This window comes from Typha latifolia, chromosome 12 (genome assembly GCF_019914945.1).
Source record: "Typha latifolia isolate L0001 chromosome 12, TyphaL0001v2, whole genome shotgun sequence".
In the NCBI taxonomy this organism is placed as follows: Eukaryota; Viridiplantae; Streptophyta; class Magnoliopsida; order Poales; family Typhaceae; genus Typha; species Typha latifolia.
The window spans coordinates 5,290,241-5,311,389 of NC_133097.1; the positions used below are offsets into that span (position 1 = coordinate 5,290,241).

General features: G+C 33.9%; 2 protein-coding genes across 3 annotated transcripts; both read right to left on the reverse strand.

The window, feature by feature from the left end:
- Positions 1–1,468: 1,468 nt before the first annotated feature.
- On the reverse strand, positions 1,469–5,019 carry LOC140799226 (mevalonate kinase). The gene is made up of 5 exons (XM_073153427.1): positions 4,780–5,019; positions 4,444–4,696; positions 4,113–4,369; positions 3,609–4,022; positions 1,469–1,763 (listed from the first exon to the last, which is right to left on the reverse strand). Exons 1-5 carry the CDS (start codon positions 4,910–4,912, stop codon positions 1,654–1,656), a joined length of 1,167 nt encoding a protein of 388 aa, XP_073009528.1. The 5' UTR covers positions 4,913–5,019; the 3' UTR covers positions 1,469–1,653.
- A 1,069-nt stretch (positions 5,020–6,088) lies between these two features.
- Positions 6,089–20,413, reverse strand: LOC140798783 (protein THALLO). 2 transcript variants are annotated; one of them, XM_073152825.1, is made up of 17 exons: positions 20,003–20,413; positions 19,855–19,896; positions 19,703–19,752; positions 19,070–19,178; positions 16,920–17,071; positions 16,654–16,806; positions 16,247–16,386; positions 13,867–13,951; positions 10,178–10,357; positions 9,756–9,908; positions 9,585–9,680; positions 9,365–9,507; positions 9,169–9,271; positions 6,854–7,128; positions 6,658–6,721; positions 6,514–6,582; positions 6,089–6,424 (listed from the first exon to the last, which is right to left on the reverse strand). In XM_073152825.1, the coding sequence occupies exons 1-17, from the start codon at positions 20,121–20,123 to the stop codon at positions 6,293–6,295; spliced, it is 2,067 nt and encodes a 688-aa protein (XP_073008926.1). In that variant the 5' UTR covers positions 20,124–20,413; the 3' UTR covers positions 6,089–6,292. The 2 variants fall into 2 exon arrangements, with proteins under 2 accessions (XP_073008926.1, XP_073008925.1); XM_073152824.1 differs by having other exon boundaries at positions 9,579–9,680.
- Positions 20,414–21,149: the final 736 nt, after the last annotated feature.

Below are 21,149 nucleotides of genomic sequence, written 5' to 3' on the forward strand. Positions count from 1 at the left end.
ATTATCGAGGCATCCACCCCATTAAGTTTTGCTATAATCCGGTTGCAATTAAATTCTAAACCTTCTTTTAAGCTTGCTTGCTCTACTAGCTTGAAGGAAGGATCAATGAGTAGATTGCTCAACATCTTAGTCTTAATTCCAAGAGAGCATTAACAAAAAAAATGGGTTGTGGCTTGCCCATCATCTTCCATGATTCATCTTCATTTCCTATGAATAAGGTCAAACTCGGCTAGTTTTCTCCTCATGAACAAATGCTTTGTGAATAATTAAATCTAGGACTATATAATGAACCTTCAACATCATAGGCATTACCATGCACCAAGTTTTCCTCTTCATTTTCTTCTATGGGCAAAGTCTGGTCGCGGAGAGTGCAGACTCATATAAGAGTATATATGCTTTTGTTTTTGTCTCATACCTCAAATATAGTAGAGCTCCAAATTTCAGGCTAGCTATAATAGAGCTCTAAATTTGGAGTCCCATCTAAAAATTTAAATCCCGGCTCAAATACTATTCAACTTTTTAAAATTTCAACTTTGCCCTATAAAAACTCAATCGAAAATTTAAATTATATCTATATCTTTTATTAAATAATTCAATTAGTTAAACTAAATATATAATTAGTTTTATTAATCAATTTTTAACAAAAATAGTATCATTAGATCAAGAACTTTAAAATGAGTCTAATATTAAATTATTTTTAAATTTTTTATTTTTATTTTGTGTAATATATTTTTAATGTGTTTAATTAAAATAGTATTAATTTAAAATTATTTTTAAAACTATTGAATATTAGTCTTATTTTAAAAATGTCGATGATAGTTTACTAATCATATATTTTTTATTTAAAATAATAATAATATTAATATAACCTATTAAATTATAATATATATTATATTAATTAAATAATAAATATAGAGTCCGATGCAAATATAAATGAACCTTATGGGGTGCAATGTTTTAAATTGGAATAGCCAAGCAACCTCCACTTAGGCAATATACATATACATATATATATATATATATATATATATATATATAGAAGAATTTTGTACACGGAAAACTGAGAAATGGACACTTATCTCCATTCTCCACAACAATACAGTTGAAAGATGTAGTTTGATTATGGTAATCGTTATGAAGGGTATATACATATCTTGATATAGAATGGTTAATTTGGAGAAAAAAAGTGTCAAAAGCAAGGAAAGAAAAGAAATGAAAATTACTGGACAAATAGGACTATCATTAGGTTCTATGGCACCACATATATACATATACCTAGTGACACAATAATATGTGGCACACCAACTCCCACAAAGAACTCTTATGCAAAAGCAGTTCAATTCAAGAAGGCAAACTATCACTTCTTTTCTTTTAGTTGGAAAACTTTCATACTTAAAACTTTGGATTGACTTTCATAACACAACAACTTCAATAATATAGGAAGAGGTGATGGCAAAAGAAACATAGATTCACTATCTTAAAGGAACTTATTATTGGAATTGTGAAGTCAACCAATACAGGGATGACAAGAGCAAAAGAAAAGACTAAGCTCTCTCTTCTTCCTAATGCATAAAGAAAAAAACCACCGTGATAACTGATTAGAAATGTGATAATTGATTAGAAATGCTAACATTTATGAGAAAATCAAGATAATTAGGTGAAACAAACTTCAAGACCTTTCCCTCCAGCTTCAACTTTCAAGCAGTGAAATCCATGAGACTCGAGCTCAGCAGTTACCTTGTCCACAATTATGCTTGATAATACTGATTAATGTGTCAAGGGACCAATGAATGTTAAGATGTAGAGCACAGGTAAGATGTAGAGCACAGGAACCTTAGACGAAAAGCAGGTGCAACATGAGAAAAATAAAAAACCTAGTACATACTAGCATCATGATTTCCCATGAACATATAATGGAATAACTTGCCATTTGTAATAACCCAAAGAAAAAAAGATTGATAGTTCTATTGTGCTTGTGCATGCCACATTTAGATGGCACATACATATCAGCCAAAGAATTATATGACTATTTAAAACACATTCATGGAAAGGAAGAGGAGATAGCAATAACTCAATAACAATAGAAATCTCATACCACTGTTCGTGCCTACTGACTACTATTATATAAGCCTTTATATGGTGAAGAGGGTTATGTGGCCATAAATGAACAGAGTAAGAACATATCACCAGGAAAAGGTACTTTTCTGGTTCATATAATATAACTTATTAAATTTTGATCTAATTCATGTGTTAAGATAATATCATGAAAATCAAAGTCATCATGTATGTATACAGTATATCTAGTTAACTCATATTAAATATTCTCACACAATGAAGGATGAGCAACTGAAACTGTCAATAACCCTAGTTCTGAACTAATAACATGCTTTATCAACAAAAAAAAAGAAGAGGAAAAACTAATAACATGAGGAGATGTTAACATGTGGCCTTTTCAAAATGGAGAACATGTTTGTCATTGACAGTTACTTAAGGTGATAGACAATATATATTCAAAAGATTATCCAGTTCTTCATAATTCCAACAGACCAAATCCTTGTGACTGAATCCTCTTTGACCAAAGAATAATTTAAATGGCATCCTTAGAGAATACACTGCAACATACTTACAATCTGCAACATGATCCCCTTAACTAATTTATCATGTTATCACTTACCTCTACTATGCCTATGATTTTTTAAGAAGACAATAATTCCATCTCAGAGTAACTTAAAAAAATTAATAAAGAGCTTAGCCATCTTGCTAGAATCAAATGAAAGCAAGAGGAAAACAGTAATTCAAATTTGCAAAACAGTTCCTTCTCCTCTATATTTAAAGTATATACAGAGACCAACATCCAACAAAGGATGTTAGAGGCCATCATGAACTAAACTAACCAAACCATTTATCTGGTCCTCTTAGAAAGGAGTTTTGGAAAGGCATCCAGTATTCCACTCCCCAACCAAAATTTTTATTTCAAACAATAAATGCATAAATCAGTGAAATTGCTGTTCCTGAACAATCACTTTTGATAGAGAGACTCTGTATATAACAACATAATAACATATATATTCAAATGGCTCAAATAATTTTCATTTTACATGATTAAAGCAAGATCAGAAGAAAAGAATATAAAACTATTCCCTATGTTTTAATGACCAAAAGAAACATAAGGTTCTTGTACATAATCAGTTCAATAATTACTTTAAAGAGACTAATGACAACAAAAGGGCTATCTATCTGAGGCTTAGAAATGCCACTAAACTGGGAACTCATAAAAGTTTTATCTTGTATAAGGTGTATGACTTCATCACAAACAAAAATCAGATTGCACACAAGAGTTGAGCAATTAATGAGGGGTCATATTTAAGGAAGTCCAACAAAATGAATAGAAAAGAGTCATAGACACCTGTCAATATGTCAAATGAACTTGGTGTCAATTCTTATAAAGGATGAACCAAAATTCAGCAAATGTGCATAAGCTGTAATTCTGCAGTTTCTATCAAAGCATAAGCAGTAGCTCAAATATAGATGAAATGTAAGATCAAGGCTGTAAATCACATTATGAAACTGAAACGAAAGGTAAACTAAGATAATCAAAGCAAGGATACATGTAGGGAGCAAAGTCAAAACACAGCCTCCACCTCCAGCTCCAGTTAGCTTAGAAGCCAATTTATACTTCAGAGTCGTTCGAAGCACCGTTTCTATAGAGGCATGACTAACCCCCATGCACTGGAGTAATCCTTGGTTCATCTCCATTAACTCCTGCAACTTCTCTTCCTTTGCATTAATCGCTACTTCATCCTGCGCAGATGACTCAACAATAGCCGACAATTCCTGGCTAATTAAATCGACTGCAATAAACACAGAAGCCATTGCATCTGGATGCCTGGATGCTCTTTCTGATACACCGGCAACCAACGCCTTAGTGTTCCTCCCAACCCTTGTATTAGTGATGAGCATTCTGATAGGCGTGCTAGATTTAATGTTAGTCAATTCCCCCTTCTTGAACTTGATCATGCTACCTGACATATGAAATGCACTGACATAAAACTCTATAATGCAATATTCCTAATTAAGAAGCAAGATAGTAAAACATAGATATCATTCTATACCAAAGGTGCTGACAGTGTTATCGATACCGGAAGGCTTCCCATGGATAATCTTTTCACCTTCAAAAGCCCATTTATTCACCAACTCCAGCTCACTCTGCCCAAATGCCAACCAACCTCGCTTCCCATTCTTCTCGACGCAAATGGCATCGGAAAGTGCAAGAAGAGCCCCTGAAAGCGACACACAGAACGCCGCCGATGACCCCAAGCCTGAGCCCAGCGGAAGATCGGAATTCACAACCGCTTTCCCAGGCTTAAATCTAGAACCAGAAAAAAAAAATGAAATTTTAATAGCTAAAATAGAAAGAGAGTTATGCAGAACATAGATTAGTACCCGTGGATGGAGGTGTAGAGAAAGAGGAAAACTGAGACGCCAGACGAGAGCCAAATCTTGGCTTCGGGGATGTTGTGTTCGTCGACCAGGGTAGAAATCGAACTCCAGATTTGTGGCGTGCACGGAATTGGGTTCCAATCCGGAGAAGGAACAATTCTACCACCACCAAAGGCTTCTTTCAACCTCGAGCATGGCCAGGAGAAGACTAGATTCATGTCCTTCAAGTCCAACTCCACGGATCCTTCACCAATCTCTGCGAAAAAAAAGAAAGGGAACTTGGCATCTCTAATCTTAATATCAAAATCGAGAAGAAATTGGTAGAGATCGGAATGGGACCGGAGGGGGAGGGGAGGAGGCAATGGACGTGGGTGTAGAGGTCGATGGCAGAGGCGACGGCGGTGGAACCGTGGACGACGGCGTGCTCGCCGGAGAGGATGATCTTTCCCGGCGCGCGAGATCGGACCTCCATTTCTTCTTCTTTTCCTTTTTTTCTCTTCTCTCGCCCGCTGATTGCTTTCGTCGGTTGCACAGCAAGAGAGTGGGAGTAAAGAGCAAATCCAGAGAATCTCTGTACGGGCCCACAGGTCAAACCGCACACTACTATCGTTTTATACCAACCGATGGTACTTACTCTCTCGGTAGCCTCACGCTCTCTAACTCTAAATAATATAAGAAAAAATTATTTAATAGTTTGGTGGTTTAGTTTTATTTGATTGATGACTCGATAGTACGATTAATTTTGAAAGAACAGCTTGATAGTGCAACGGTTTGGATTAGATCTTGGTGACATTTAGTTTGAAGCAATTGTTCGGCGACGCATGTAGCTTGAAGCCTGTCTAGACTAGGCAGCTAAAAATTCGGTGAAGTCTAAATGTCTCTATATCTAAAGAGGGTTAGTCCTTTATCAAACTCATATCTTAGCCTTCGAGCTAATAAATAATTATAAAAGACAAACAAATATCATTTTATTTTTATTTTTTTATCTCTTTTTTTAGGATCACCACCCCCCCCCCCCCCAAAAGCCACATCAGCATAGCAAATTGCCCATAAATTTAAGAAGAATTATGATCTAACAACCATCATAAATATACTCCAACATCTACCCATATGAAATCAACTAACTCTATACCCTTACTGAGAGAAATTATTTTTTTCTTTTTTTCTTTTTGACAAAGGAACGTGGCCTTGTTTCATTCGTTAACATAATTACTTCTTCCAAACTTTTTTTTTCTTACTAAATTTTCTAAATTTTACCAAGAATGTAAAGTCTTATGTTTACTGGGAAGCTAATTAAGTTGTTGATTGACTTACTAAAACGTGCTCGAGAAAATTTGTAGTTAAGGCCTTGTTTAGTTTGAATTCAGAGATCCAACTGAATTAGTTTAGAAACTTCTAATCTAGTTTAGTAACAAAACATCTTTTTATTTTTTTTTCCATATCTAATTAAGTTTATTCTTAAAAAAATTAAGACTAAAAAATAAGACAAACTAATCGAGTTCAAAACTTAGCCTCAAACCAAACTAGCCCTAAACTCTCTTAAGTAACTAACTCATGCTATAGTTTAATTGAAAGGCAGATTGATGATCATAATGGCACAGAGTAAAATGTCTGATTACAAGTTACTACACTTGCATAAAATTATAAGTTTATAATATCAGAAGGAAGCTTTCTCTTAAATTTCCTTATAAAAAGTAAGTGCATTACATACTCAAGCTGGCCCATTCTAGCACCTCAAAACTTAAAAGGCCAAAAAAAATAATGTAACAGAGAAAAGAAGTGTTGCATATCAAAACTTTAGTGGTGTTACGTTCCTAATTGTAGCAAAAGATTCCATACAAGCACACTACAATTAACTTTTGAATCTAACACTGCGGCTGATGTTTGTGTTAATTCCAGATAATTCACCACCATATGGACCTGTGGGCTTCCTAATGTCACGAACTTGCCCTTTCCGTCGGACAACCGCCTTTTGGTGCTTAATCTGAACAATAACATAAAGAAAATGAATACATCGTAATGAATCTGCAATTGCATTCAGACAGTCGATTTCAATTAATAAGACATTAATACCTTGTATTTCTTTCGTGGAATTTTTGCAGTTTTCTTCCTAGATCGAGTAAGCCCTCGGTTCTTCTCCATCTGCAAATATTAAATATAGGTTTACAACTACAAGAATTATCTAACTTACAATGTTCTCCCAGGAATAGGCCTAACCTGATATGTGATCTGCCTCTTGCCATCTGCTTCATTTTCCTCCAATAATGGAACAATGGGTGTCCTGTCACATATTTGATGAGAATTCTCCAAATATCAAAAAATCGTAATATTACCACTATAAGATGAACAAACAGCATCTGATATTTTTCTCATTTAAGAAACATACTTTGCTTTATAGAAAAAAGAAACATACTTTGAATATATTTGCTCTTTCGCCATGAGTTTTTCAGCCCGTCGTCTCTTGACCTCCTTGTAAAATTTATCTTCTGACTCTCCTGTTTCATCATCTTGGGGAATTAAGTCCATGGACTCTCCTTCGAGATGTCCATCTCCATCTTCCATATCTTCATCATCATCATCATCATCAAGAGACTTGGTCCCTACTCTTGCAAGAACACGAAGCTCATGTTTCCTCCGCCTTTCCCCAATATTGTCTCGCTTGGGCAAGTCATCATCACCGGAAGCAAACTAAAGGATATGACATTACAGTACATGTTAATATCAATTCATTATAACAATGTGATGGCAGTCTATGGACTCTTCTGGAAAAAGAAAAAAAAATGTGATGGCAGGATATTACCAAAATGCACATAATTCATAACTACTATATCTTGACGGGAAGAAATTATGAACCAGAACCAATTGTAGAGCACTGCACACATGGAATGCTGCCAAACGTGTTTTTTTTTTCAAAAAAAACATGAGGCTTTAAGATATTTTAGCTACATCCTCAAAGAAGCTAGGTATAGTTAAAAATATGCACTGCAAATGCAGATATATCCAATAATATCATATAAGGCCATGTTTGCTTTGAGTTTAAAGACCCCTGAACTCGTTTAATGACCTCTAAATTAGTTCAGTAACTAAACATCTTTTTATCTTTTTCATATTTAATCAAATTTATTCTTAAAAAAAATTAAGACTAAGAAATGAAACTAACTAATCGAGTTTGGGACTTAGTCTCAAACCAAACAAGCCATAATCTACTAGTGCATCATAGCAGCATTGACAACTATACAGGAATTGCTCTACTCCCCACACATCCACTTTGGAAGAAATAATCCTGAAAGATCAAAGAAGAGACTATATTCTTTTGAAATGTTCCAAAGTGAAATTCTAAATTCAATGAATTAAGTTCTAGAAATCTATTTATATTACAGAAATGCCTAATAGCACCTGGTGCAAAAATACCAGGGAAACTCTTAAGTTATCCTGATGGACAGTAAAACAAAAATTTACAGAACTCCTTGCTAGATGATACAGCAAAATATAATATAGGGTAACTAAAGGCCTGAAAACTGGGATTTCTTTTCAACTGAAGGTGTGAAAGAACATTGTCATTCATTCAGCTGTTAATTCATCTAGCTTTCAGGGAATCATAAACTCATGGATATGACTATTGTACTTTTTTCATCAGCGAACAGTTGTAATATGTTTGGTCAGTTAATTTAGTAATATCATTGTCAACAAAATAAATGGTAACATTTGTTATAATTATCAGATAGGACAGTAGTACTTAAAAATGGGCATGTACAGCATATTACTTCAAGCTTTAGAAACAATTGCAGTCTGAGATTCAGTCATTCAGAAAGGTTTCTGTGTCATTGGTCAAGGCAGTTCTAGCCGAAGGAAATCCTTTGACAGGAAAATATTGCCAAAGCAATAATTTATGTGAAAGGTAGTATGTGCTATGCTGCTAAGCAAATGCTACGCTAACTTGGTACCCAGCATGGTAATGCAGCATGTGCACCCAGCCTTCCTTGTCCCCTGTTGGCCATCCAGCATGCATTTTCTAATTAATATTTAAAAAGATTTTAAACAATGTAAGTAAAATCTCTTGGATATATTATTCCGATTATTCCTAAACAATGAATAATCTTTATGTATATTTATATAAACAGATTACCAACGAGGGCCGTGCCGACTGGCACTTACTGTGACAACGGCCTACCGGCACACAGCACGAGGGGTGCCACACGGCACCCCTCTAAGAGGATCCGCAACTTAAATTTTTATTTCACTCGATCCGACCCGACCCATCACTCCTTCCTCCTCAGTCTAGGGCATCCCGTCTCGTGCGATTGGCGATTCGGGGGTGACGAGACGGCGGTGAGACGATAGCAAACGATGATTATGAAGTCGACAAGGAGCGGCGATAGCTAGTCTATAACGAGCGGCGAGTGGTGAAAGGTGAAGGTGAGTAGTCTCCCTCATCTTTTTCTCTCCCTCTCTTGCGGCATGGCCGGCACGACCTACAAGTGCTATGACACGTGCCATGCCGATCGGTGGTTGGCACGGCCATCTATGGATTTTACCCTTTCTTCATTTGCAACACATGAATAACTTAGGTAATAAGAATCTAAACAAAAGCTAAAGATTAGTCCCAGTACATGCTTCTGAATCCTTCTAGTCTGACAATGTAAAGACTAAAGAAAAGGAATACCAGAAAAAAAACCTCCAAGCATGTGATTTGAAGACCATAAATACTTTCATCTCAATTTTGATTACCTTAGATTTGCTTGCTTTAGTTGCAACCAGTTGGGAGAGTTTACTTAGTTGTGTCACATTTTGCTGCACCTCATCATCAAAATCATCTCGTGTTTCAAGGTTCCTGTTAAGATATCCACAGTATCTTATATTAGGACATAAGCATGTTTTAATTTTTAACACAGAATATTATTCAGTCACAATGAAAGAAAAGCACCTATTAACTGGCTTTGAAGCATGACTCGGCAAATTTTCTGGCTTTGACTTTGTGAAATTATATAAGCCTTTCTGCTTCAACTTAGCTTCTAGATTTTCTCTTACTTTCAGCATTTCCAAACTTTTCAGGCCCATTTGAACATCCTGCTTGGCACAAATCTTTGTTAGTTAATCACATTAGACTAGTATAATGTCAATGATGGATAGGTTTAAACCTTTGCCTCAGCTCTCTGCACAACCTTGACCTTCTGATTGGTGCTTCTTTGATGATCATCCTTTACAGACACATCCTTTTTTAGTTTGACAGATTTATTTGCCTGCAGTATTACTCGTAATGAGGCATAGAAAATTTCACTACTAATAAACAAAAGAACACATCACAGAGGAACTACCTGGCTTATTTCATCTGCTGCAGCTGATCTGTTTAATGCATCTGTAGTATCTGATGGAGACATTTCCTCAGCTTTTGAATTACAGAAGCCATTTACAGTATCCTGGCTGACAATGCCAGTCTGAGAAGGAAAGTTCTGATCAATTTGCTTCATCTGTCAAAAGACCATCTATTAAAAGGTTGGCAATGCCAGAACCTATGAGACTAAGTGAGTTATTAAAGAAAAAAAACTCGCATATGAGAACAAGGTACTCTAGAGTCTAGATGCACCCTGTTAACACAAGTTTTGACAAAAAAGAAAGAAAAAGAGGAAGAAGCAAAAGAAGATAACTGGCACACAGAGAAGGACTGGAGGGAGAGAAGGGGCAAGGAGGAAGAGCTAGTACAAGGAATAAGCTAATGTTTTCAAGAAAGGGGCAAAACCTTTTCCAGCATGTTTTTAATCTCCACCAGACGGGTAATTACTGGATGATCTCGAATAGGGTGTCCCTCAGCTTTGAGAAGAAGATAGAAACCAATTGCTTGACAATAGGTCAAAAGCAGAATTTGTTTCACCTTCAAATTTTGCATTTTACCTTGCTCTGTATCATTTTCTTCTTTCACCTTCAGAATAAAAATTATAAAACATCTTTGTTACAACAGAAGCAAAGCACTAAAAACATCAAAACCATCAGTAAATCAAAGAGAACCTAAAAAAAGAAACATGGAGGAGAAGAATACCTTTTATATTTATGCAGATAATAATTGGAAATAAATATTTATAGGAGAAAATACAACTCATAGCAACAAAAAGAACAGCTTACCTGCTGTCATGAGCATATATAAGTTTGTCCAGAAATTAAGCAGTAAACAATTAACTGTGTAACGTAAGACCAAAATAACTAACCTAGAAAATAAAGAAAACAAGATCAACAGTATGTCGTGCAGACAAGTTGACAAGAAAAATAAAACTTGTATGATTATGAATGTTGGAGTTGCTCCTGTTATAAATATAAATATCAAATTGAGTTTCATCGAGCCTTGTATAAGCTATTGTCCAAACTAGACCAGAAACCTGGCGTCCAGTCATTTCCAGGGATATGTGCAATTATGTTTGGCTTCCAACATTGGATGGCCAGATCTACTACCAAAGACTTGGGAATATCAAATAATTGATGTCCTGAACCAAGATCCTCTTTCTCTATTTAATAAAAGACATATTAAATGCAACTTGTATAGAAAGGAAATGAGTACCAATATCAGTCGTATGAAAGAACATTTGGCCGAAAACAAAGAAATATAGTAACTTGCATTCAAGTGGTCATAGAAATCAAAAAATAAATATCGGCTCATCTAATAGACAAAAAGAAGGATAAACAATTTGCACAACAAAAATAGTTAATAGTTCAGCAAGAATTAATACATAATTCTGTACATATTGATGATGATAGCAGTGATCAGAGTAGAAAGGATGATAAGGAGAGACAGATGATCGATGTAATAAAAGAGAGCAGAAAAACACATAGAGAGGAGAAGAAGATGAGAAGAAGCAATGGTGATAGCTTTCAAAGATCTAAATCAGTTCACATGTAGGGAGAAAAAGAATATGAATACAACAGTTCTACACCTAAGATTCCTGATGTTAAAGCGAATTCTAAAAATATTGGATCAATAAATACATATCTTAAGAAAAGAAAATGAGCCGTACAAAGACAACTATCAAGATAACTCTCAAAGAGATAAAAACTACAAAGAAGCACATTTGAAGGGTTATCATTAAATTTTTCTTTTATAACCATATTACTTTTAATATAGCTGATAGTTTTTATTGTCACACTACGGTGGATGTTATATAATTAGTAAGGCCTGATGTTTCATCTCCTAGTTTAAATCATATTACTACTAAATATCTTTAGTCAGAGTTAGATGAGCTTACACTTACATTGAAGCATTTAAAAAATATTCGACATGAATTTGATTGTTGGTATGTGATAGGTGGACTACACAAAATAAAATAAATATAATTAATTTCTTAGTGTACTCGGGCATGAGAATAATACTTTTGAAGTCTATAAATGTCATTCCTCATTTTAAAAGTGCAAATTATATTTTTCGATTGCCGGATGTAGTAAAAGAAATAGGTGAAAAAAAGGTGATCCAAGTGGAAACAAATAATGAGGAAAATCAATGTTTTGAAAGGTGGCTACGGATGGCGGGCGGGTCACCCTACTTGCCTAGCACCAAGGTGAAGGTAGGTGACAAGGTAGTCTAACATTTTTTATATAAAAGAATAAAAAAAATTATATATGGTATATTTATAATTTTAATTACTAATATAAACTAGTAATATTATACGATTGTTTACATCACAGAAGTGGTCCATAAAAGTTAAGAACATGAAACTCAATGATCAAATATTAGGTAAAACTTTGAAAAGCATAATTCTTTGAAACACATTTTGAGATAATATTACAATAGCCTATAGTATGAGTCTCTTGTTAAGGTATTATGACTTGTAAACAAAATGAGGATAAGTCTAAAATGAATTTCTTATATGAGGCTATGGACATAGCTAAAAAGTCGATCAAAAAATATATATAGGCAAACATTATAGGATGTGAAAGTTGGTTGACTCAAGGTGAAACAAACAATGCATCGAGATATACCCACTACTAGTAGACATATTTAATTCACTAATTTATTTTTTTCTAAATATTTTAAAATTTAAATTCTTGCAAGTTTCAAATTACATTTTATTTGTTTTAAGGTTCATCAATATCTTATAAAATATATGTAATATTATATTTCAGGTAGAGAGATATAGACTGAGAGTTAGGCAATTTAGTTTTGCTAAAGTTATTGCAATCATATCTTAGAATAATACAACTAAATAGTGGTCTATTTATAGATAGGAGAAGGCACCAAATTTGACAGTAATAATAAAAAAGATCTTAAGTCAAACTATGTCTTCATCATAATATAAAAAAAATTAAACTATCTTCTCCTTGATTCACACCACAATAAATAGGTTAGTAAAATTAGTTTTCTATCATTATAATATAAGATTGAGGGAGAAAATTTTAAAAAAGAATCAAGACAGAAAATTATCAACTAATTGATTTAAATCACGTTCTTGATGAAGACCCTTTGACTCTATAAATGAAAAAAAGTGGATGATAGATTATTAGATAATAGAGATAACTCATAGTTAAATGTGGCATTAGGGAAGATTGCGACGATAGCAAAGGCTGTTACAAGTTATTCAGCAGTGAGAGATATACAGCTACCAATAGCAAAGAGAGAAGTCAAAGAGACATAGGGATTGAAGACGGAGAAATTAGTAATGTACAAACATATCAGTGATGTCATAAAAATATTGCTTCCTATAACTATAGTATATCGAGTATTCATTATTTGGAGCTGTCACAAGATCCATCTGTTGATTATCGTCCTCATTATTACCAGATATAAAATTTATATATTGATTATTAATTCCACAACAAGATTCATTTGATATGACTAGTATGATACAATCACTCTTTTGAGTAAGTTAATATTTTTTTATTTTTACGCTTTATATTTGAGTAATTATTATTTTCTTATTTTATGTCATTGTTTCTAAATTTTTAGAAAATTTTCGTAATTATTTTTATATAATATTTAAAATTTACGTAATTAAAAAATAATACAATCCGATACGGACGGCTGATACTATCAACACGTGTCGTTCTTCTGGATTGCTAATCTCAATCTAGATTGAGCTTTAGACCCTTGTTAAATAGTAGGAGAGAAAGAGAGATAAGAGAAAGAAATAAAAAACGATAGAGTAAAGATTTCAAAGTTACTTTGTAAGTTCCTTTCCAAAATGATTGCAATTGAATACTTCATGTTTCACAAAATCTTAAGAATATCAAGGAAAATAATTGGGCATTGTTTCATTATATGGAAGCAGCAAAAAAAGGAATAAATTAGTTATAATGCATGCAGTAGCAGATAAGCAATATAATCCAACGTAACAATGGATAATATTAATAACTACACATACTAGAGACTGATTGAGTCATTGACATCTGACAATATGTATTTGTCATACGTTTGAAAATGCATTCTTACATAAGATATTTATCAACTACCTTGGTTAGAGCTGGTTTAACGTTTTCCAGCTGCTCGAGCGCCTCATTCAATTCTGACAGCAAGCCAACTAGTTCAGGAGCAGAGCTGCAATGAAAGGAAATAAGGAATAAGATACAAATGCCAATAACAATCCAATTTTACACTTCAATAGAGTAAGAACATAGTATCCAAACCAATATAAATAATAGATGTAGTGGAAGACAGGCTAAACATATATTCAACTCAGCTAGCTACACATAAGCCATTACCAGTTAAACATTCAGAAAGAGTTACCAAATACTGTTGGTATAAAACCTTTTGAATTTTCTTAATTAAATTCCCTCAGGAAGACTTAAAAGAGAAAATTTATTTTCCTACTACATAGAAATTCAAGGGACCACCTATGCATTTAGGTACCATATAAATAAAGACAAGATACGATAAGTAATTAAAAGATAGTTTTTGTTCCTTTAGATTGTGGAAAGTAATGTACAGCAATTTGCCAAAAAAATTGAGAAAATTATTTCACAAATTTGGTGAAATCAGCCATCAGTTTGAATACTCTCCCAATTTTAGCCAAGATTTTGAGATAACACTTGAGGAAATTTGGTGATATAAATAACAGATATAGATTTACCACAAACTTCAGTGTGAACCCCAAATTATTTGAGACCATTGAAAGTTACGTCAAAAAAGTTGTACAAAAAAAAAGTTTTCTCAATTTTTGAATGGTTTAAATCTTATTTTCCATGACACTAGCTTATGAAGACTGATCAATGGAAAGTAACATGTGCAAAACCTAAACATAGCATATTTCAAACTTTAAGCATTATTTCATTGGGGTCTTTGTTTTTCATGAAAATGAGATAGAAGAGAGGCTATACTTGGAAGCAAAACACATGAAAAGCAAGCAGAAATTCAAATCAAAAGCCTCCCTAAGCCTCCTCCCTTTCTCCCTAATTCTTCCTTCTCCACTCTTTTAGCTCAAAATGAAGTTCCCAACCTCAATCAGAGGCTTAAACCTCAAGTAGAGCCAAGCAAGAAAGTGCATGGAGGCACCATTTTTTTAGTTTTCTCAATACTAAAATGGTTTACCTACATTTATATAATAAAGAACCAAAACTGGAACCACCAAAAGCAGAGCCAAAACAGTGGAAACCAACTGAAGCTTCCCAATATTTTGTTTTTTCAAAAGATCAAGACAAAAACTGAACAATGAACTGGATCGACAAACATCCTAATTGAGACCTATACTAACCAATTGCTACTCATATTATTTCAAACTGGGAATCCAAATTCCAATTAATGTTAAAAAGAAGCCCACAACAACCAAGTACATAAAAATTTCCCAGTAGACCTCTTTTTCTCTCCCGCATGGGTTATAGTCACTATACTTATATTTTCAATCAATGCACCAAGTGGTCTCAGAAGAAACCAAAGACAACTAATATGATTATCCCATATAATCCAAGGAGATGCTATTCCTTGGTTGTCTCAGGTATATTTGCTTCATATACATCGTCTCTACTGAATAACTAACATCATCATCTAAGCAACAATATTTCCACCCAATTGTTTTCTAACTGTCTATTCAATTATCATAATGTATGCTCAATGAGGAGAGTAGCTTAGAAGTTAGAAACAATTAAGAATTCTCAATGGTATAACAGAACAGATTGCATATAGTATTCCAAGTCATAAACCATTTTCTAAATGAGATGATAATTTATAGACTAAATGGTGTTTTGTAACAAATGCAAATATATATCTTTCAAAGTAGGTTTGAGGTGGAACCCAACTCCAACTGGTCTCCAACTTTTTATTATATTCAATTAGATTTCTCTAGATTCTTAGCATCTCTGTTCTTTTCTTTCCTATTTGAACTAGGGCTAGTTTGGTATATGGCTGTCAAAATAATCAAGCCGGCTCGAGCTCAGCTCGATTACACCCTAATTTGGTATCAGAGCTAGGCTCTATCAAACTCGGCTCAATTACACCCTAATTTGGTATCAATAAACAGCTGTAGTCTCACGATGCAAATAGAAGCTTTTTAGTTTTTTCTTTTAAACCTTGTTTATCTTCTGTCTCGAGATTTTTGTCTACTATGACAAGATCTAGCCTTTTACATCTGAATTTACATACCAATAATGATATTTTCCTTTTCTAAAACACCTGAGTCACAATCACATCACAATATTCTAACATAAAAAACCAGAAAAGAGAAATTTGATAAAAGAATAACTGCTCTACTGTCCATGATTTTTTCAAAAAAGAAAAAAACAGAATTTTTTAGCTACCTATGTAATTGAAGGAGATATCTAAAGTGCAAAACATCCTCTGATGATATGGATAAGCAAATAAGTTATACAAGCTATATAATAGAAAGGAAGAAAAGCATACCTGTATACAATATCCATTTGCTCGTCTTTTGACAAGGAGCTGACATCTTTCTTTACCATCTCATAACTTTCAAACGAGCTCCCCTCAAGTGTACCTTTTATCTTACGCTTTGTCATGACTCCTTTTACAAGCAGGCCATCCTATTTATGAAAATCCAACTTTCATTAAAGTTAACCTAGTGTAATGATCCATATAACATGTACCCCCTAGTTTGTAAATATTTCAGAATTGTAGTTGGCCTATGTACTTAAAGACACCTCGAAGTACATACAGTAGGTTACGTGATGTTCCATCCAAGATTCAATCTCGAATCAGAACTTACCCTCATGCTCGCATCAGCCATAAAAAAATTTGTTTTCTATGCATATTTCCAAATGTTAAGAGAACAGAAGAGCAATTATCATCACCTTAGGGATTTTGTCCTGCATGTCAGAATCACTTTCATCTTCGGCAGCTTCTAAGCCAAAGTCTTCCATTGAAAGAGATTTTGCCTTCTCACGCTGGATCCTCAACACTTCATCCTCCTCCTCCTTGGGGAGATCCTCATCACTTGATTGAAGCTGTTAATTGGCATAAAATACATTACTGACTAATAAAAGAACTGGTGGAACTCATCAACAGTGCAGTATATGTATATATAGGGAAGCCACTGAAAGTGACAGAAGTTCCTTACCTCATAGTCAATATTATCAGCATTATAATACAAATTCTTGTTTCTACCCCACAAAACCTTCCCCTGTCGTCCTTCTTCCTCTTCCTGATCATCTACCATCTCATCATCACCTCCTCCAAACTTTTGCTTTAAATACTTTGCCTGTCTTGCAACTAAGCATATGAACTCAAGTCAGAATGTCACTGAGCGAATTCTCTCATATTATTAAATATGAAGTGATTTTTAGATATATTAATTTAAACATACTTCCTTGAATCCATTGCACCAACCAAAATAAGTAGAACCACTCTCCTAAATACCTAAGAGCAATTGCAATAATCAAACTCCACCAGTAGATATATATTATTTTATCAACCTAAGGACTGTCATAGCTCTAAATCAAAAACTTCTGCCTCTTATTTATGGGACAAGCCAATCAATCGTTATAATGAGTACAAGTTCACCTATCGCTACTTACCCTCTTTGCCTACGAAGAATATTTCCATGTCTGCAAAGGTTACTACGAGTCTGCAATCTATCTCTAGGATAACTAAATGAAATGACAATATTCAAATGGCACAGCATGGTAAAGTGTTACTAGATAAATCAACATCTCTCTTTGCTTGCTCTTCTTATGTCCAAGAGTTTATTGCGAGAAGGGGACCTTCATATTTCTTGTGCAGTTATAGTAAATAACAGTGCAACAAAATCTCAATAGGTTGATACAAGCATGCATAAACGAAATATTCAAGACTTTGGGAAAGGAAACCATAATCAAGTGAAATATGACGCACAACTAGGCTTGACTAGGAGACTTACATTATAACAACTGCAAACAAGAAGGAAAATATGGAAATTTAAGGATATTCTTGTGCAAACAAGAAGACAAATTGAGAAACCCAATTCAATGTAATTTATTGACATCACTTCGATAAAGAAAAGGAAACTGGTTCTCCAACTCACAATTTACATAAAATTATAAAAGCAAATCAAGCGCAATGGCCTTCATGCGAAACTCTGAACGGCTGGGTTAGAAAATGCAAGTCCAAGAAGGCGCAGCAGGAAGGTAGATCACATCAAGGATTTTTAGTATGGTAGAGTTCGAAGCCAACATTAAATTTACATAGTACAGAATTCCAATCTTTACTAGAGCACAAGCAAAAGCAACCTGGAGAACTCCAACCTAAGGTACAAATAACATTTGTCCTCGTAAGCGAATGAGGAAAAGAGTTTACTACTATCAAAATTATTTTAAGGAATGCTACATTAGAATCACAATGACTGTTAAATGTTAAGAGGTTTTGATGTTGATAACTAAACAAATCAGGCTTTACTTATGATATGTGCATCTGATAAATGCTTAAATATTTTGTTATACTACCTTAGACGTGCTTGAATAATCTAGTCATGCCTGTACTAGATATTTTATCAAAGGCAACACTCACCAAAGAGTTCATGTATTTGGGTCATTAGTTGTTCCATAAGATTTCTTTTTCATTGAAACTTGATACTTCAAGATACTAATTGGAAGAAATGAAAAAAAAAAAAGATATGGCTCAAAACCCTCAACATTCTTGAGAAAGAGGTTTCTAATATTCTTTTATGATAAAAGTCTTATGAAGAGAAGTCACACTAAGAGAGACTACCAAGTAAAGATTTCAAGGATAAATGATACCTTAAATACTACTTTATACTTGATAGGTAATGGTGGTCCAATTCAAGCTTATCCCAACATAGGCATCTTAAGGAGCACCCTAGAATTTTCATTATCAACTATCATAGATCTAGCTTACCAGATGTAATAGATGTATATTCTTTCGATAGCTTTCAGCCATAAAACTATTTTTCATGTCTAGCAGAGTAACAGATATGGCATTCCCTACCTACTAAGAAGCAATTGGCAGGCAACATGCTGTGAATAATCTGTTGTTTTAAGAATGCCTAATATAGTATTAATATGACATGTAAAAAGTCAATAAATATATCCATTAACCTAGATATAAAAAATAGAAAATGCCTCAATTAACCTCTTGCATGAGAATATTTCCAATTTTCCGCAAGATGGTTTATTACGAGATTGAGAGAAGGATAATTATCCATGTTCTCTCATGTGTCCTTGTAAACATTTTTAGGACATCAAACACAGACATAAAATAGACCAGTTTCCTTACTCTTTGCAGCAAAGCCTTTAGGTGGAGTACCATCTTCAATTCCATCATCAGCCTTGTCAATATCATCACCATCCTCACTTCCACTATCATCACTGTCGTCATCAACACCCTACAAAATTATCAAATACTAAGAGAGAAGGATCATGATTACAGATATACTATGAAATATAACTAGGACGAAATTATTATTTGTTAAAAGAGCAGTAATTACACTTACAAGGAACTAATAACTAGTTACTTTAACCAGCTATAGAACATCAAGGTTGTACATATTATTATTAGCATTGGTGGATTATGTAGAAAGTTATGAAACTATAAAATAATAGTACTCTACGATATATACAGTTTGAAAGCAGAAAAAGGAAGAAGAAATAAAAAGGAACAGTCAAAAAATGAAGGAACTTAGTTCTGGACCAATAGCAAGTAAAAATCTAGATATGCATATTAATTCTACGATTTAAGTATTTAATTAACGAAAAGAGCTTGAAACTCCTGTCTATCTTAGTTGAGGCTAACCAACTTCAACTATAATGTGTGTCCACTTGCATATAGCACCATTGAACATATAATGGCAATTGATAACCATAAGGCTTCCTAGTTGTAAGACTAAAGATGGATAGATTATTTACTCACCTCAAAATCAAATACAGGTTCCTCCAAGTCCTCATCCTCAGAACCGTCATCTACAATTATTTAAAACCCAATTCAGAAAACAAAACCTACAAATCAAATAACTCAAAGCAACATTATCCCAACAATAAGAAATTCATTATCTGCAGACAGACCGTCGTTAGCGTCGAGAGGAACCACATCGCGTTGCTTATGAACTGCAAGATTGGATTTTATATTTTTTAAGACAGAATTAGAATCTGTGATCCTGGAAAACCTAAAACTCGATGATCAAGCGGTTCTATCGATTTGATTTTCTCTTACAAGCGTCTATCTCGTCGTCGCTGCTGTCTTCCCTAAGCGTGCGGTCCTCTTTCTTGTTGCTCTTGTGCTTGGAAGCGCTTCGCGAGAAATCTCTCCGCTGCCTCTTCGACCCTTTCGCCATTGCTCCGACTGCTCACCTCTGCTACAAGAAGAGAGAGAGAGAGAGAGAGAGAGAGAGAGAGAGAGAGAGAGAGACAGCGGGACTGGAAGAGGGGGTCGCGTGGAGAATTAAGTAGGGTTTTCAACAGAGCGAAGTAAACGAGCCGACCTCGAACGAGCTGAGCAGATCTCGGCTCGGCTCCGCTCGAGATTATAAATCAGCAAGCTCGAGCTTGAATCGAACCGCAGAAATCCTAGCTCAAAATTACCCAGGAATGACTGTCAGATGACGGCAATTACAAAGGCATTGACGAAAAAGCGATGCCGCCGACGAACGAAGAAAAGATCAATTTTGAGATTTTTACCAAGTAAATTACTGTTCAAACTAATTTAAAAACTGCTATAATTTTTCCCATCTCACCACCATCACCATATGAAAAATTGTTGCACAGTACGACTATTCTCATCAAATTTATCATAAACCAATCAATGAATCGATTATTTGGAAAGGCAATTTATAAATCGCACTCACCAAAACAATTATTTTGTTCAAGATCTCTTATAGCTTCTAAAAAGATTTTGCTAAAGCGAGTTCTTTTCAGTAGCGGTATGCATATGTATTGATAGATAGAGAAGAGAGACCTATATGAAACATATTTAAAGTAGAGCTTATAAAGAAAGGCCTCAGTCCCTGTTTTACTGGAGTTTTTAGTAAAATTATGATCTTATTAGTATTTTATCTTTTAAGTAAAATATTTATTTTTATTAATATTTTTCTTTAAAAAAATTATTGAGAAGCTTAGTTTTTTTTACTGGGAAAAAGAATTTTATCTTTGGAACATAAAATGTTGAATAATTAAATATCTTTGTAAAAAAATATTAAATTACTAGGACTTCGAATTACATAGTTTTTTTAAGATCATAACTTTCTAATTAATAGTTCATTTTAGATATATAATATATTATTATGAAATGAATATAATAATTTTAATTAAAACTTAATTAAACTTTAAATAAAAATAATATAGATATAAATATAAAAAAAGTG